Source organism: Panthera uncia, chromosome X (assembly GCF_023721935.1).
Source record: "Panthera uncia isolate 11264 chromosome X, Puncia_PCG_1.0, whole genome shotgun sequence".
NCBI classification, from domain to species: Eukaryota; Metazoa; Chordata; class Mammalia; order Carnivora; family Felidae; genus Panthera; species Panthera uncia.
The window spans coordinates 44,654,221-44,673,670 of NC_064817.1; the positions used below are offsets into that span (position 1 = coordinate 44,654,221).

A 19,450-nucleotide genomic window follows, 5' to 3' on the forward strand; every position below is an offset into this window, starting at 1 on the left:
ATCAGGAATAAGATATATCCTCTATTATCACTACAATTCAACATTGTTTGGAAATCCTCGACAGTGTATTAAGTCAAGAAAAAAAGACACAGACTACAAAAGAAATAGAACTGTCCTTATTTAGAGACAATATGATCACCTACACAGAAAATACCAAAAAACTACCAAAAAAATTCCTTGTGAGTTTAGAAAGGTTGCAGAATACAGGGTTAACACACAAAAATCAATCATATTTCTATATGCTAGCAATGAACAAAATAATATCCTTTATAATAGGTGCCTCAAATATAAAATAAATAAATATTTTTAAAAAATGTATGGGACTTGTATACTGAAAAGTATAAAATGTTGATAAATCAAAGATGAACTAAATAAATGGAGAGAGATATCATATTACTGGATTTCAAAACTCACAAATTCATCTATATGGTTGACCTTTGAACAACACAGATTTGAGCTGGGTGAGTCCACTTATATGTGAAATTTTTTTTTTATTTTAGAGAGAGAGAGCACAAGTGGGGGTGAGGGGCAGAGGAAGAGAGAGAATCTTAAGCAGCCTCCATGCTCAGTGCAGAGTCCAATGTGGGTGAATCCCATGACCCTGAGATTATGGCTTGACCTGAAATCAAGAGTCGGATGCTCAACCGACTGAGCCACCCAGGTGCCCTTATATGTGAATATTTTTGATAAATACAATACAGTATTTTAAATGTATTTTCTCTTCCTTATAATTTTCTTAACATTTTCTTTTCTCTATCTTACTTTATCATAAGAATATAGTATATAATACATATAACATACAAAATATGTGTTAATCAACTGTTTATGTTATCAGTAATGCATCCAGTCAAAAGCAGGCTATTAGTAGTTAAGTTTATGGGGAATCAAAAGTTATACATGGATTTTTTACTGCATGGGGGGGGGTCGGTACCCCTAACCCACATGTTGTTAAAGGGTCAACTGTATATTTAATATAAGGAATTCCCATTAAAATCCCAGCAGGATTATTGTTTGTAGATATAGAAAAGATTATTCTAAAATTAATTTGGGTGGACAAAAGGAACTAGAATAGACAAAATAATTTTGAAAAACAATAAAATTGGAAGGATCACTACCTAATTTTGTCTTACACAAAGCTATAGTATTCAAGACAGAGTGCTATTTGCAAAGAGATAGACACATGGGTCAAGTGAACAGAACAGAGTCTAGAAATAGACCCACACAAATAGCAATTCAATGGAGAAAAGCCAGTCTTTTCAACAAACTGTGTTGAAACAACTGGATATCCATATACAAAAACAAACCAAAACACCTCAACTTTTATACAAAAATGAACTGTAAATAATGATTTGTTCTAAATGTAAAATTTTAAACTATATAATTTTTATAAGAAAAAAGGATAATATTGTCATGCCTGAATTAGGCAATGTATTTTTAGACATGATACCAAAAGCATGATCCATAGAAGATAAAAATTAAAAACTTTTGCTTTGCAAAAGTCACTGTTAAAGGGAGGTAAAGATAAACTACAGACTAGGAGAAAATATTTGCAAACAAGATATCTGACAAAGGACTTTAAGCAAGAATATATAAAGAACTCACAGAAATCAACAGTGAGTAAATAAACAACTCAAGTAAAAATGGGCAAAAGACTGTTCACGAACAGACTATTCACCAAAGAAGACATATGGATGGCAAGTAAGCACAAGAAAAAATGTTTATCATTAGTCATTTGAGGAATGCAAATTAAAATTATGAAGAGCTGCCACTACACACCTATTAGAATGCTTATAAAAAATACTGATTAGTAAAAAGTGCTAGTGAGGAATGGAACAGCCACACTGGAAAATGGTTTGGCGGGGTCTTATAAAGCCAAAGTTAAACATACACTTACCATATGACCCAGAAATCCCACTCCTCGGTATTTCCACCAGGGAGATAAAAACTTATGTTCATTAGAGAAAAATCTGTACATAAATGTTTATAGCAACTGTCTTCGAACTACCAAAAATTGGAAACAACTCAAATATCTTTTAGAGGTGAATGAATAAATACACTGTGGCATACCCATACAATGTATACCACTTATCAATAAAAAGCAAGAATTATTGATAGATGCAACATGAAACAATGTAGAAGAATCTCAAGGCATTATGTTGAATGAAAAATACTATTCTCAAAGGATTAAATACTATGTGATTCCATTAATATGTTATCCTCTAAAAGATATAACTGTAGTGACAAACAATAGACTGGTAGTTGCCAGGAGTTAGGGATAAGTTTGGGTGTGATTACAAAGTGACAGCATGAGAGATTTTTGGGGGTGGCTCAACTGTTCTGATCCTAATTGTGATGGTGGTTACATAAATCATGTGCTAAAAATTCAGAGAACTATATACACACACATATAAAAGTCAGTTTTACTTTATGTTAATTCTTAAAAGTTTATTTATTTTTGAGACAGAGCATGTACAAACACAAATGGGGGAGGGGCAGAGAGAGAGGGAGAGAGAGACTCCCAAGCAGACTCCGCACTGTCAGCACAGAGCCTGATGCGGAGCTCGAACTCATGAACCATGAGATCATGATCTGAGCCAAAATCAAGAGTTGAACACTTAACTGGCTGAGCCACACAGGTGCCCACTTTATGTTAACTTTAAAAATAAACTGAAAAACCCATTGTGCAAGTCTAAATTAAATTATTAAAAACAAAACTGACTTATTTTCCTAACTTTTAGCTTCATTTCACAAGACAAATTCCCCAGTAGAGCCTTTTTCTCACTATTAACAATGAAATACTGATTTTTGTTTTATGTGGACCTACTTTAAGTAGTCTTTTTCATGACCCATTAACCTCAACTAAGCAAGACCTTCTTTATATCAAGGTATACATTGAAACACAAAAAGGGTAGAAGCACATATTCTAGAGTGATAACTATACCAAGTTGTTTCTGGGTAATGAGATTTTAAGTGTCTTTATTTTCTAGATTTTCCAGAGTAAGCTTTTTTATCTTGATAGTGGGGAAAAAGGCAAAGAACGCTTTCATTCCAGACCTAGTAATGTTTTCAAAGGAAACTTTGGGGTTCCAGTCTGTAAGCATGGAGAAAACAAGCAGCTAGATGGAGAGAAGGTAGGTAGCACAGAAAAAAAATCAAATCTGCTGGTGGTACTAGTGAAGGTAAGAAAACTGGCAACTCTTAGGAAGAAGTCTAGCTCACCTGAGACTGTTTGAAAACATCCTTCCCAACCACATCCAGATTTGAAGGGTCTTTAATGGAGCTAACATACTCAGAAACAGCCTTGATCACCACATCACAGGGAGGAAGAACCAGCTGATGAGCTCGGACCTAGAAGAGATAAGATAAGCAAGGTACATTGAGGTTGATGATGATCACTAAGAGAAAGAATGATGTAGGGGTAAGACAGAAAATTCAAATTCAGTAAATCCACTTAGAGATAGTTAAAATCTTTTCCTTAAAAATAGTTTCCTCCAGGGGCACCTGGGTGGCTCAGTCAGTTGAACGGCCGACTCTTGGTTTCAACTCAGGTCATGATCTCACGGTTCATGAGTTTGAGCCCCGTGTGGGGCTCTGCGCCGGCAGTGCAGAGTCTGCGTGGGATTCTCTGTCTCCCCCTCTCTCCGCTCCTCTCTCTCTCCCTCAAAAATAAGTAAATAAACATTAAAAAATAGTTTTCCTCATAATTCTCAGCATAGAACACTTGGGGGAAAAACCCCCAAAAATATAAAGAAAGATAACGTCATATCATTTATAATCCTACTATAGAGATAACCACTAGCTGAGGACACTGCCATAATCAGTTTTCTTTCATAATACCATTTGGCAGCTTTTAGTTTTTTAAATAATTTTTTAACGTTTATTTATTTTTGAGAGAAAGAGAGAGAGAGAGCACACATGAATGGAAAAAGGCAGAGAGACAGGGAGACACAGAATCCAAATCAGGCTCCAGGCTCTGAGCTGTCAGCACAGAGCTTGAGGCGGAGCTCGAATGCGTAAACGGTTAGATCACAGTCAGATGTGGTCAGGAGCCGAAGTCAGACACTTAACAGACTGAGCCACCCAGGCGCCCCTGGCTGCTTCAAATTCTTTGCAAGTATCGGTAAGGTTTTAATTTGTGGGCCATATTTGGATCCCGATTTGAACTAGCTACAAAAAAAGCCTTTTTGAAACAATCAAGATGATCCTAAAATGGACTGGATGTTAACTTATTAATTTTGTTAAAAGTAATAATGGCATTGTGCTTATGTATGAAAATGCCCATATGTTTTCGAGATGCATATAGAAGAATTTGGGAGTAAAATGACTTGAGGTCCAGAATTTATTTTAAAGTACATTAGCAACAGCAATAATAATAATAATAATAATAATAATAATAATAAAACTCCAGCAAGTGTGGCTACATCTTCATAACTGTAGGAGCTAGAAGATGTTCAATAGTGACTCACTATATTATTATTTTATCTACATTTGTGATGCTTGAAAAAATTTAAATACAGGTTTTCTTTAATGTTATGATAAAATGTAGGTATGATTTTTGTTCACTTTCTAATTATTTAATTATAAGCTTCCTAAACTGGTAATTACTCAGTCAAAGGGTACAAACTTTTTTTATTGTCACGTTAGCTCACATGCAGTGTAGTCTTGGCTTCAGGAGTAGATTCCTGTGATTCATCACTTAACATACAACATCCAGTGCTCATCCCAACAAGTGCCCTCCTCAATGCCCATCTCCCATACTCCACCCCCTAAACCCCTACCCCCAGCAACCCTCAGTTTGTTCTCTGTATTTAAGAGTCTTTTATGGTTTGCCTCCCTCTGTTTGTAACTTATTTTTCCTTCCCTTCCCCTACGGTCATCTGTTACGTTTCTCAAATTCCACAATATGATATCTGTCTTTCTCTGACTGACTTATTTCGCTTAGCATAATACCCTCCAGTTCCATCCACGTTGTTGCAAATGGCCAGATTTCATTCTTTTCACTGCCAATTAGTATTCCATTGTGTATATATACCACATCTTCTTTATCCATTCATCAGTTGATGGACATTTGGGCTCTTTCCATAATTTGGCTATTGTCAATAGTGCTGCTATAAACATTGGGGTGCATGTGCCCCTTCGAATCAGCACTCCTGTATCCTTTGGATAAATTCCTAGTAGTGCTGTTGCTCAGTTGTAGGGTAATTCTATTTTTAATTTTTGAGGAACCTCCACACTGTTTTCCAGAGCAGCTGCACCAGTTTGCATTGCCATCAACAATGCAAGAGGGTTCCCTTTTCTCCACATCCTTTCCAATATCTGTTGCTTCCTGAGTTGTTAATTTTAGCCACTCTGACCTGTGTGAGGTGGTATCTCAATGTGGTTTTGATTTGTATTTCTCTGATGATGAGTGATGTTGAGCATCTTTTCATGTGTCTGTTGGCCATCCAGATGTCTTCTTTGGAAAAGTGTCTATTCATGCCTTCTACCCATTTCTTCACTGGATTATTTGTTTTTTGGGTGTTGAGTTTGGTAAGTTCTTTATAGATTTTGGATAATGACCCTTATCTGATATGTCATTTGCAAATATCTTCTCCCATTCTGTTGGCTGCCTTTTAGTTTTGTTGATTGTCTCCTTTGCTGTGCAGAACCATTTTACCTTGATGAGGTCCCACTATTCATTTTTACTTTTGTTTACCTTGCCTTCGGAGACATATTACTATAGTGATTCACTACATTATTATTTTATCTACTTTTGTGATGCTTGAAAAAATTTTAAATACAGGTTTTCTTTAATGTGATAAAATGTAGGTATGATTTGTTGTTCACATTCCAATTATTAAATTACAAGTTTCCTAAAATGGTAATTACTCAGTCAAAGGGTATAAACTTTTTAAAGGCTTTTTATATAAAATTGTTTGGGCAAAAAGCTGTACCATTCATTTCTTCAACAAATATTTACTGCCTAATGTGTACTAACTAAGCACTGTCATAGGCACCAAGAACACAGCAGTGAATAAGATAAATATTGCTGCCCTTATGGAAGATTAAATTCTAGGGTAAGTGTGTCAGGATATCTTACAGAATAAATAAGTAAAATGCATACTATGTTATATGTAGGTAAGTGCTGGAGAAAATCTAAGCAGAGGACGGGCATGGGAAGGCAAGAGTGTGTGTGTGTGTGTGTGTGTGTGTGTGTGTGTGTGTGTATACAACCATGCAATGTTAAATACGATGGTCAGGAAAGGCCTCACTGAGAAAATGCCATTTGAGAAAACCTGTAAGGGTGAGGACATAGTTATGTGGGAGGAAAAAGAATTCCAAGTGGAGAAAATAATAAATACAAAGGTTCTACAAGCAAAAGAAAAGAGAAGATGAAATCAGAGCTGTAACAGAGGCCAGTCAGTACAAGACTTTGTAGGCCATGGTAAAGATTGAATGAGTGACGTGGAGAGCCACTGGAGGATTTTGAATTAGAGAAGTGACTGATCTGAATAAGGTTTTAAAAGGATCACTCTGGCTGTTATATTGAGAATAGATTTGGGAGAGGGGAGAGTGCAAACAGAAAACCAACAGTTAATAAGCTGTTATAATAATCCAAGCAAGAAATAATGGTGAATTGACCAGGGTAGTAGCAATGAAAATGGTGAGAAGTGGACATATATAGAAGGCAGAACTGATGGTATTTGCTTACAGAGGAAATGCAGGGTGTAAGAAAGAGAGAAAGAAATCTGAGATGACTCTATGGTTTTTAGCCTGAGCAACTAGAAGGATGAGATTGTCATTAATGAAAATGTGGAAGGTTCTCGGAGGAACAGATTTAGGGGAAAGATCATGAGTTTCCACTTGGATATATGACCCTGAGGTGTTTAGTAGGCTGTTAGATATTACGATTTGGAGTTCAAGAGGCATGTTAAAACTAGAGACATAGAGGGGTGCCTGGGTGGCTCAGTTGGTTAAGCATCTGACTCTTGATTTCGATTCAGGTCATGATTCCAGGGTTGTGGGATGGAGCCCCGCATCATCCTGAATCCATGCTCAGCATGCAACCTACTTAGGATTCTCTCTCCCTCTCCTTCTGCCTCTCTCCCACTCATGCACATGCTCTCCCTCCATCTCTCTCTCAAAAAAAAAATTAAAAAAACTAGAGACATATATTTAAGAGTCATCAATGGACAGATGATACTTAGTCATGATATTGTATGAGATCAACCATTAAGGCAGAAAGTATAGGTAGAACTAAGAGAAGGGACCAAGGATAGAATTCTGTGTCACTCCAAAGATAAGAAAAGAAGAAAAAGAAGTAGCAAAGGAAACAGGAGCAGCCAGTGAAATAGGAAGGAAACTAGAAGAGAGTGGTGTCCTTAAAGCTAAGTGAAGAACACGTTCTAAGGAAGAGGAAGTGAGCAACTGGGTCAAATGCTGCTGATTGGTCAAATATGATGAACACTGAAAGCTGGCCATTAGATTATTAACATCGAGGTTTATTAACAACTTGAGCTCATCAAGAGCCATTTCTGCAAAGCAGATTGAGAGAGAGTAGGGAAAAGGAATAATAAACACCTCAAGTATAGATGACTCTATAGGAGGCTTTGCGATAAGGGAAGAAGAAATATGGGCTAGAAGAGAAGAAGAAATATGGAATAGTAGCTTGAGTGGAGGAAGTAAGGTCAAGAGCAGAATTTGCTTTATTTTTTAAGATGGATGCATGCTTATATATGGGATGGGAAAAATTCAATGAAGACAGAAAAATTGATGCAGGAGAAAGAGGGAAGACTTGCAAAAGGGATGACCTTAAGTTAGTAAGAGGGGATGTGATTTGGCATGTACATAGAGGGGTTGGCCTCAGATGGGAACAAGGACAGGTCATCCATGGTTAACACAAGGCAGGCAGAACAAGTGGGCACACAGATACACATGGGTGAGAAGATGAAAGGGTAGGAGCTGGTGGAAATTCTGTTCCAAATGCTTACATTTTGTCAGTGAAATACATAGCCAGCTCATGAGCTGAGGGAGCAAGGAGGAGGGAGTATTAGAGGCGTTAGGAGAGAGGAAAAGGTATGAACTAGCAGAGTGAAAGAACTAGAGAAAAGTAATATATTCAGCAACTTAAACTACCACCAGAAGTGTATAAGAGTATTACTCTCAACATAGCCTCAAAAGGAGTAGGTACACTAATTTTTCAATATTTGCCAAACTATTAGGTTAAAAAAATAATTTCATTTGCATGACTGATCACTAGTGAGATTTAACATCTATCTAGTCATAGTACTGGCCACTGTATTTCTTCTTTTGTGAATTGTCTGCTTCAGTCTTTTGCTCATTATTTCATTTACTGGGGTATTAGTATTTGACTTCATAGATCTGTATGAATCCTTAAAATATTAAGGGTATTTTCTTCAACAAATGATGTTGAAAAAACTGGACAATTACATGAAAAAGAATGAAAATAGTCCACTTTTTTACACCATACACAAAAATAAATTCAAAATGGATTAAAGGCTTAAATGTGAGACCTGAAGCCCTAAAAATCCTTGAAGAGAGCATAAGCAGTAATTTCTCTGACATCAGCCATCCCAACATTTTTCTAGACATGTCTCATGAGGCAAGGGAAATAAAAGCAAAAATAAATTATTGGGACTACATCAAAATAAAAAGCTTCTGCACAGAAAAGGAAATAATCCACAAAACTAAAAGATAACCTACTGAATGGGAGAAGATATTTGCAAATGACACATATGAAAAAGGGTTAGTATCCAAATATATAAAGAACTTAAATAACTCAACACCCCAAAAAACAAATAATCCAATTAAAAAGTAGGCAAAAGACATGAACAGATATTTCTCCAGAGAAGACATACACATTGCCAACAGACACATGAAAACATGTTCCACATCACTTATCATCAGGGAATTGCAAATCAAAACTAACAATGAGATATCACCTCACACCTGTCAGGATGGCTAAAATCAAAAACACAAGAAACAACAAGTGTTGGCGAGGATGTGGAGAAAAAGGAACATTCATGAACTGTTCGTGGGAATGCAAAGTGGTGCAGCCACTGTGGAAAACAGTATGGAGTTTCCTCAGAAAGTTAAAAATAGAACAACCTCATAATCCAGTAATTGCACTACTGGGTATTTACACAAATACAAAAACACTAATTCAAAGGGATACATGCACCCCCATGTTTATGGCAGCATTATTTACAATAGTCAAGATATGGAAGTGGCCTGGGGCACCTGGGTGTCTCAGTTGGTTGAGCATCTGACTTCAGCTCAGGTCATGATCTCGTGATTCATGGGTTCGAGCCCCATGTCGGGCTCTGTGCTGGGAGCCTGGAGCCTGCTTCAGATTCTGTGTCTCCCTCTCTCTGCCCCTCCCCACTCACGCTTTGTTTCTCTCTCTCTTTCAAAAATAAATAAACATTAAAAATTTTTTTAATAAAAAAAAGATATGGAAGTAGCCCAAGGGTCCACTGACAGATGAATGGATAAAGAAGAAATAGCATAAGAGGAGTTAAGATGGCAGCAAAATAGGGGGACCCTGAGCTTTCCTCCTCCCTCAAACAGGTTACATTACTTGGAATAACCAGGAAATCGATCTGTGGACTGACCGAAGGACCTCCACAGTTGGAGGGAGACAGCATGGCAGGTGTGAAGTATGTGGAAGTGAACTGGAGAAGAGAAAAATTGTGGTGCTGCGGAGGGGAGGAAATCCTTTCCATGGAGAGACAAAAGGGAGAGAAAGACACATGGGTTGAGAAAGTGCAGGATCAAGTTACAACAAGAGGAAAACCTCTCTGGATCATGGTCTTGGGGGCGAAAAGTACTGAGTGTCCCAGTTTTTTCTTAAACAGCATTTGGAGCTCAAACTCAGGTTTTGGAAGTGCGTGACTTTCTCTGGAGCGGAGCTATGGCACACATTCCTGGGAAGGAGGGAGCTAGCTCTGGAGTGCATAGCCTAGTGTAGGAATCTCTGGGGCACACTGGGAGAGAACAGTCCCCTTCCTGGAGTACTTTTGGAAAAGTGTTTATTGCCTCCCCAAGGACAAAACACCATGCAGGTGCCAGCAAAAGGCCTTTTTCATCATCATGGGACAGAGGCACACCCAGAGGGAATACAACCTTTGCTGGTTTTAGCAGTGCTACACCATAGATTCTACGCACTGTGCAGGTGTGGGATTGTTTCTCAGGGAGAGAGGAAGGAAGGAAAAATAAGATACAAACAGAGAAGGTGGCAAACCATAAGAGACTCTTAAATACAGAAAACAAACTGAGGGCTGCTGGAGGGGAGGTGGGTGGTGGGATGGGCTAAATGGGTGGTGGGCATTAAGGAGGGCACTTGCTGGGATGAGCACTGGGTGTCGTATGTAAGTTATGCATCACTGGGTTCTACTCCTGAAACCAATACTACACTGTGTGTTAACTAACTTGAATTTAAATAAATAAATTTTAAAAAAGAAGAATTAGTGTGTGTGTGTGTGTGTGTGTGTGTGTGTGTATGTATACATGTTATTCACCCATAAAAAGAATAAAATCTTGCCATTTGCAACAACATGGGTGGATCTAGAGAATATAATGCTAAATGAAATAATTCAGTCAGAGAAAGACAAACAGCATGTAAATTCACTCATGTGTGGAATTTGAAAAAGAAAACAAATGATCAAAGGGGAAAAAAAGATAGACAAGCCAAGAAACAGATTCGTAACTATATAGAGGACAAACTCTGTAAGTGGGTGGTGGTGGGGTTGATAAGTGAAATAAGTGATGGGGTTTAAGGAATGCACTTGTGAAGAGTACTGGGTGATGAATGGAATTGTTGAATCATTATATGGTATACCTGAGAATAATCTAACACTGTATATTAACTACATTGGAATTAAGATAAAAAGTTAATAAAAAAGATTTTAAGGATTTGATCATAATTATAATTTTTTGTAAGTATTTGAAATATTTTAAGCCTAATGAAAGGCAATTATTCTATCAAAACTCCGATGAAAAAAACCTAATGTCCCCTAGGCATGAATGTATAGGTAAGAAAGGGGGCACTTTACCTTAAGTGATGCAAGGGGATGTTCTGGTCCCAAGAGGCTCCAGTGAAAAGCAGCCAGGTCCTCATCTGGGAGAATGTGGTTACCTATAAAGTACATTTGTCATTTACTGACAGTACAAATGTATTCATAGAACTTCCAGGCTATGAAAGGGCCTCTGGGTAAGAAAATAATAAAATAATAATTCACATAGTTGTAGATTTTCAATGTAATGTCTATAGTAGCTATGTGTTGATTACCCACTATGTATCTCATGCATTATATGTATCATCCTTATAATAACCATGCCAGTAGTATTATTATCCCTATTTTACAGATAACGTAACTGAGGTTCAGACAAGTTTGGTGACTTAACACAAAGTAGCATTAAGTTTGGTGACTTAATAAATGCCCACACCAGGATAAGAAGAGGACTTCAAAGCCCGTGCTATTATCTATTACCTAATCATTCTACTTTTTATAATAGCAGCTACAATTACTGACTGCCTAGTAAGTGCTGGGTGTTTTATATATCTCATTTCATTTAATATTGTCAGTAACACAATGAAATATACTATTCTATTTCACAGATAAGGAAATTGAAAGCAGGCAGGTGTAACTTCAGTAATTTGCCATAGGCCTAATTCTAAAAATTGTGGTGGCTCCGTTATATGAACCAAACTCAAATCCACTGGGATCATAAGCAGAGGTTACACCTGAGACAACATAGTAACCATCATGCTGTCAGCACATGGAAAACCAACTCAAAACATAATCATTTGTCTGTAATTTACTTTTAAATGCATTTAAAAAAAAATTTTTTTTTCAACGTTTTTTATTTATTTTTGGGACAGAGAGAGACAGAGCATGAACGGGGGAGGGGCAGAGAGAGAGGGAGACACAGAATCGGAAACAGGCTCCAGGCTCCGAGCCATCAGCCCAGAGCCTGACTCGGGGCTCGAACTCACAGACCGCGAGATCGTGACCTGGCTGAAGTCGGACGCTTAACCGACTGCGCCACCCAGGTGCCCCTTAAATGCATTTTTGAAAGATAAATTGATGGATGACTAGACTGGACTGATATATATGATAAAGCAAATATAGGAAAATGTTAATGGCAGGAATACTGGTGGCAGATATAGGATTTTCACTACCAAATTCTTTCAATTTTGATGTATGTTTGGAAATTTTCATAATAAAATGTTAGCACAACAGAAAAAGAAAAACATATACAGCAGTTTATGTTCTTGATCTAAATTGAGACACAGATTCAGAGGGGAAAGGTGCTAGAGCCAAAAAAAAAAAAAGTATATTGAGGTAGAGGGAAAGAAATGCTCATGCTCTGAATGGGGGAACCAAAGCTATCTAAGACTAATACAACATTTGGCCTAAGACAGTGCTCTGCATAAAATAATAATGGAATATAACAAAAAAGTTTTTAGAAAAATTGAAATATTTTCTGGAATATCCTGTATTAAATTCATAAGACAAAGATGCTGAATTTCTAGTAAGAAGCCCAAAAGACTGCTGGGTTTTCCCCAGCATAGTGTTTTGTCATGCGGACTTTAAAAAAGATAAATTCAATAGTGACAGGCTAAATTGCTCTGGTCTTCATGTCTTAGCATTGGAAGAGGAAACTTTACCAATCACTGGAGTCTTTTCTTTGGATACCTACCTAGCAGTGCAGCAAATATAGGAAAATTCATCCGCTTCAAGCCCAGCTGCTTGGCTACTTCCTGCATCAGGAACTGATTGGTAGTGAGATTCTTCCCATTCCAGCTCAGCTTCAGAGCATGGGAACTGTAGTAAGAGGGAATATTGTAGAGGGCATACTCGGAATCATGGGCAAGAAGGCCATGGAAGCCATTTTCCCTGAAAAAAGCCACCACTTCCAAATGGTGGTCTTCAAGGCTCTGAAAGACCTAGGAGGGAAGGAGAGAAGAACATATCATGCAACAGAAACTGATATATTTGGTTAGAAGTCCAGGTTAGCAACTATATTTTATAGTTTGTTGAAATTTAAGATCACAAATGGTTGAACACAATACTCTTCAAAAAAAAGTCTTTCTCATCTTTGAACTTGATTATTCTTACTATAAACAAAGACATCACCATCCATGTATCCATTTAAATGCCCAGTCCTTTCATGAAACTGTCGTGTGAGGCTCTTCAAAAGAATACTGAAATTGGGGAGCCTGGGTGTCTCAGTAGGTTAAGTGTTTGACTCTTGGTTTTGGCACAGGTCATGGTCTGACAGGTTCATGAGTTCGAGCCCTACATCGGGCTCTGTGCTGACAGTGTGGAGCCTGCTTGGGATTCTCTGTCTCCCCCTCTCTCTCTGCCCCACCAGCACGTGCTCTCTCTCTCTCTCTCTCTCTCTCTCAAAAATAAATAAATTGAAAAAAAAGAATACTGAAATTAACATGGTATATATTACTTAAGTTTTCACCTTAAACAATAACAGAAGATATTTTTGTTAGAAATAAAGCTATTATGTATTTCTCAGCACCTTTGAAATGCCACATATACTTTACATACATTATCTCATTGTCAGAACAACCATGGTTGTTCTGAGCAAGGTAGATATGGATAAAAAAACTTACATGTGGAAATAGACACAGAGAGGTTAAATAACATATAGTAAGAATCTGATTCTAAGTTCATCTAACTCCTTTTAAAAAAAATTCTTGCTTGCTATTTTTTTAGAACCACCTTAAACCATAGAGCACCCAAACAGGGCATTTCCAGCAGGTAGAGGTCAGAATCTTCACCCCATTTTAGAAATGAGAAAACTAAAACTATGAGAGGTTCTCTCCCCTCAAAGCTGCATAATGAATGAGTGTACACGGGATTCAAACCCAAGCTGTTCTGACTCGAGAATACATACTTTCCATTGTACCAGGCTTCTTCCTGGAAAGCACTATTTTTTATATAATAGACTGTTAAGTGGCCTTCCTGTGCATGCCTCTATCACTGCACTTAGAGCATACTGAAATAATCTGCATACTGGTTCTACCACACTAACTTCCTTGACTGCAGAGACTTTATTTATCTTTCGATTTCGGGCTCCAAGATAATGCTTGGAGCATAATATGAATAAAAGTAGCTAACAGATACTGAACACGTACTATGTGCTAAGCAATGTTCCAAGTACTCTGCACACATTAATTCATTTAATAATCTGATAAGGCTATAACTTATTATCATTCCCATTTTTACATTGCTATTCCTAAGGTCACATAGCTGGAAGGAACAAAGCTTGGATTTTGGCTTTAGAGCCTGTGGACCTATATATTTTTGTTGAACTCAACTGACCTAGTTTTTTTTTTTTTTTTTTTTCATTTAAATTGTAGAAGAATGGTAGTTTTCTGGAGTCTGACAGGAATTTTAGTGCATTAAGTTTCTCCCAGGATATGGAGAGTCTAGTCACAGTAGATAGTTATGTCACACATTAAGTCCACAGGGGGAGGGACACTGATAAGCAGATAGCAAAGTAATGTCGCATATGTTTGATATCCAAACAAAGGAACCAAAAATCCTTACTTTGTACTGCAACATATTTACACCTAGAGTTATGATAAACTCCAATTGGGTCAGGATAGGAGTACAGTTTTATGCTGTCCCCCTGGTGATAGTTTTTTTCAGCATACCTCTCATACAAGTCATTTATTGAGCATTTGTCTGTACTGGGTATAAGTGTGAAACCTTCCCTCTCATCATCACAATCAGACAATGTGAGCGTTATAAGCCCCATCTTACAGATGAGGAAACTGAGGCTCAGAGAAAGGAGATGCCATGCTCAGGGCCACAGAGCATTCCAAATGTCCATCAACAGAGGTGTCTGAGTGCTCAGGTTGAGTGTCCAACTCTTGATTCCGTCTCAGGTCATGATCTCACAGTTCGTGGGTTTGAGTCTCACGTCTGGCTCTGTGCTGACAGCGCAGAGCCTGCTTGGGATTCTCTGTCTCGGTCTCTCTCTCAAAAATAAAGAAACATTAAAAAACAAAAACAAATGTCCATCATCAGAAAAATGGTTAAGCAAAATGTGATATATCCACACAAGGGAATATTATTTAGCTATAAAAAGGAATGAAGTACTGATTCATTCTACAACATAAATGAACCTTAAAACCACTATAGAGTGCAAGAAGCCAGACACAAAGGCCAGATATTATATGATCCTTTTTATATTAATATTCCATAACAGGAAAATCCATAGAGATGGAAAAATAGATTAGTGGCTGCCAGGGACTGGGGGAAAAGGGAAATGAAGAATGAGTGCTAGAGGGTACTGGGTTCACTTTTGGGGGGATAAAAATGTTTTGGAATTAGTGGTCACAGTTGTACACAACTGTGAATACAACTGAATTGTACATAAAAAATTGTAAATTTTATGCCATTATGTGAATTATTTCCCAATTTTTTTTATCCCAATTTAAAAAAATGGAACTAGAATTCAAATTCAGCTCTGGGATCCTGGGAAGATGGCGGCATAGGAGGACGCTGGACTCACCGCGCGTCCTGCTGATCACTTAGATTCCACCTACACTGCCTAAATAACCCAGAAAACCGCCAGAAGACTAGCAGAACGGAGTCTCCGGAGCCAAGCGCAGACGAGAGGCCTACGGAAGAGGGTAGGAAGGGCGGAGAGGCGGTGCGCGCTACACGGACTGGTTGGGGGGAGCCGGGGCCGAGGGGCAGTCCACCAGCCAAGCAGAGCCCCTGAGTCTGGCTTGCAAAAGCAGAGGGGCTGGACGGAGTGTGTTCCGACAGCAAGCGGGACTTGACATCTGGAAGGTTATAAGCTAACAGCTCTGTTCGGAGAACGGGTGGGCTGGAGGACAACAGGAGGGAGAGCTGTTGAGCCCCGGACGACAGAGCTCAGCTTGGCGGGGAACAAAGGCGCTCGCCAGCGCCAACTCCCTCGCCCATCCCCCAGCCAAAATCCCAAAGGGAACCAGTTCCTGCCAGGGAACTTGCTTGCACCGCGCAAACACCCAACACTGTGCATTTGCGGATCCATCCCTCCAGCGGGTCTGACTACCTCCTGGTGCCGTAGGGCCCCTCCCGAAGCGGATCTCCGAAGATAAAGCTAGCTGAGCCTGCCCCTCCCGCCCCTGTGCACCTTGCCGATCCACCCCAGCTAATATGCCACATCCCCAGCACCACAAGCCTGGCAGTGTGCAAGTAGCCCAGATGGACCACACCACACCACAGTGAATCCTGCCCCTAGGAGAGGGGAAGAGAAGGCACACACCAGTCTGACTGTGGCCCCAGCGGTGGGCTGGGGGCAGACATCAGGTCTGACTGCGGCCCGCCCACCAATGCAAGTTATTCAAGACAGCACAGGGGAAGTGCCCCGAAGTCCCACACCACTCCAGGGACTATCCAAAATGACGAAACGGAAGAATTCCCCTCAGAAAAACGTCCAGGAAATAACAACAGCTAACGAACTGATCAAAAATGATTTAAACAATATAACAGAAAGTGAATTTAGAATAATAGTCATAACATTAATCGCTGGGCTAGAAAACAGTATAAAGGACAGCAGAGAATCTCTTGCTACAGAGATCAAGGGACTAATGAACAGCCAGGAGGAGCTAAAAAATGCTATCAATGAGCTGCAAAATAAAATGGAGACAACACGGCTTGGATTGAAGAGGCAGAGGAAAGAATAGGTGAACTAGAAGATAAAATTATGGAAAAAGAAGAAGCCTGAGAAAAAGAGAGATAAAAAAATCCAGGAGTATGAGGGGAAAATTAGAGAACTAAGTGATGCACTAAAGAGAAATAATATATGTATAACTGGTATTGCAGAGGAGGAAGAGAGAGGGAAAGGTGCTGAAGGTGTACTTGAAGAAATAATAGCTGAGAACTTCCTGGATCTGGGGAAGGAAAAAGGCATTGAAATTCAAGAGGCACAGAGAACTCCCTTCAGACGTAACTTGAATCGATCTTCTGCACAACATATCAGTAAAACTGGCAAAATACAAGGATAAAGAGGAAATTCTGAAAGCAGCTAGAGATAAACGTGCTCTATCATATAAAGGGAGACCTATAAGACTCGTGACCGATCTCTCTACTGAAACTTGGCAGGCCAGAGGAATGGCAGGAGATCTTCAATGTGATGAACACAAAAAAATATGCAGCCGAGAATCCTTTATCCAGCAAGTCTGTCATTTAGAATAGAAGGAGAGATAAAGGTCTTCCCAAACAAACACAAACTGAAGGAATTCGTCGCCACTAAACCAACCCTACAAGAGATCCTAAGGGGGATCCTGTGAGACAAAGTACCAGAGACATCGCTACAAGCATGAAACCTATACACATCACAATGACTCTAAACCCATATCTTTCTATAATAACACTGAATGTAAATGGACTAAATGCGCCAACCAAAAGACATAGGGTATCAGAATGGATAAAAAAACAAGACCATTCTATTTGCTGTCTACAAGAGACTCATTTTAGACCTGAGGACACCTTCAGATTGAGAGTGAGGGGATGGAGAACTATTTATCATGCCACTGGAAGTCAAAAGAAAGCTGGAGTACGAAACTTATATCAGACAAACTAGACTTTAAATTAAAGGCTATAACAAGAGATGAAGGGCATTATATAATAATCACAGGGTCTATCCATCAGGAAGAGCTAACAATTATAAATGTCTATGCGCCGAACACAGGAGCCCGCAAATATATAAAACAATTACTCACACACATAAGCAACCTTATTGATAAGAATGTGGTAATTTCAGGGGACTTTAACACTCCACTTGCAGAAATGGATAAATCATCTAGACACACGGTCAATAAAGAAACAAGGACCCTGAATGATACATTGGATCAGATGGACTTGACAGATATATTTAGAAGTCTGCATCACAAAGCAACAGAATATACTTTTCGAGTGCACATGGAACATTCTCCAAGATAGATCACATACTGGGTCACAAAACAGCCCTTCATAAGTATACAAGAATTGAAATCATACCATGCATACTTTCAGACCACAATGCTATGAAGCTTGAAATCAACCACAGGAAAAAGTCTGGAAAGCCTCCAAAAGCATCGAGGTTAAAGAACACCCTACTAAAGAATGAATGGGTCAACCAGGCAATTAGAGAAGAAATTAAAAAATATATGGAAACAAATGAAAATGAAAATACAACAATCCAAACGCTTTGGGATGCAGCGAAGGCAGTCCTGAGAGGAAAATACATTGCAACACAGGCCTATCTCAAGAAACAAGAAAAATCCCAAATACAAAATCTAACAGCACACCTAAAGGAAATAGAAGCAGAACAGCAAAGACAGCCTAAATCAACCAGAAGAAGAGAAATAATAAAGATCAGAGCAGAAATAAACAATATAGAATCTAAAAAACTGTAGAGCAGATCAACGAAACCAAGAGTTGGTTTTTTGAATAAACAAAATTGATAAACCTCTAACCATGCTTCTCAAAAAGAAAAGGGAGATTACCCAAATAGATTAAATCATGAATGAAAATGGAATTATTACAACCAATCCCTCAGAGATACAAACAATTATCAGGGAATACGATGAAAAATTATATGCCAACAAACTGGACAACCTGGAAAAAATGGACAAATTCCTAAACACCCACACGCTTCCAAAACTCAATCAGGAGGAAACAGAAAGCTTGAACAGACCCATAACCAGAGAAGAAATTGAATCATTCATCAAAAATCTCCCAACAAATAAGAGTTCAGGACCAGATGGCTTCCCAAGGGAATTCTACCAGACATTTAAAGCAGAGATAATACCTATCCTTCTCAAGCTATTCCAAGAAATAGAAAGGGAAGGAAAACTTCCAGACTCATTCTATGAAGCCAGTATTATTTTGATTCCTAAACCAGACAGAGACCCAGTAAAAAAAAGAGAACTACAGGCCAATATCCCTGATGAATATGGATGCAAAAATTCTCAATAAGATACTAGCAAATCGAATTCAACAGCATATAAAAAGAATTATTCACCATGATCAAGTGGGATTCATTCCTGGGATGCAGGGCTGGTTCAACATTCGCAAATCAATCAATGTGATACATCACATTAATAAAAGAAAATATAAGAACCCTATGATCCTGTCAATCGATGCAGAAAAGGCCTTTGACAAAATTCAGCAACGTTTCTTAATAAAAACCCTTGAGAAAGTTGGGATAGAAGGAACATACTTAAAGATCATACAAGTCATTTATGAAAAGCCCACAGCTAACATCATCCTCAATTGGGAAAAACTGAGAGGTTTTTCCCTGAGATCAGGAACACGACAGGGATGTCCACTCTCACCGCTGTTGTTTAACATAGTGTTGGAAGTGCTAGCATCAGCACTCAGACAACAAAAGGAAATCAAAGGCATCAAAATTGGCAAAGATGAAGTGAAGCTTTCACTTTTTG

The 19,450-nt window shown here is 38.6% G+C and overlaps 1 protein-coding gene across 1 annotated transcript in view; it reads right to left on the reverse strand.

Moving 5' to 3' along the window:
- FAM120C (family with sequence similarity 120C) overlaps positions 1-19,450 on the reverse strand; it is a 112,415-nt gene that overhangs the window by 69,516 nt on the left and 23,449 nt on the right. The window contains exons 2-4 of the mRNA XM_049644618.1: positions 12,706-12,952; positions 11,055-11,137; positions 3,220-3,348 (exon numbers count right to left, since the gene is read on the reverse strand). Coding sequence (XP_049500575.1) covers positions 3,220-3,348; positions 11,055-11,137; positions 12,706-12,952 — 459 coding nt within the window. The remainder of the gene's footprint in view (positions 1-3,219; positions 3,349-11,054; positions 11,138-12,705; positions 12,953-19,450) is intronic.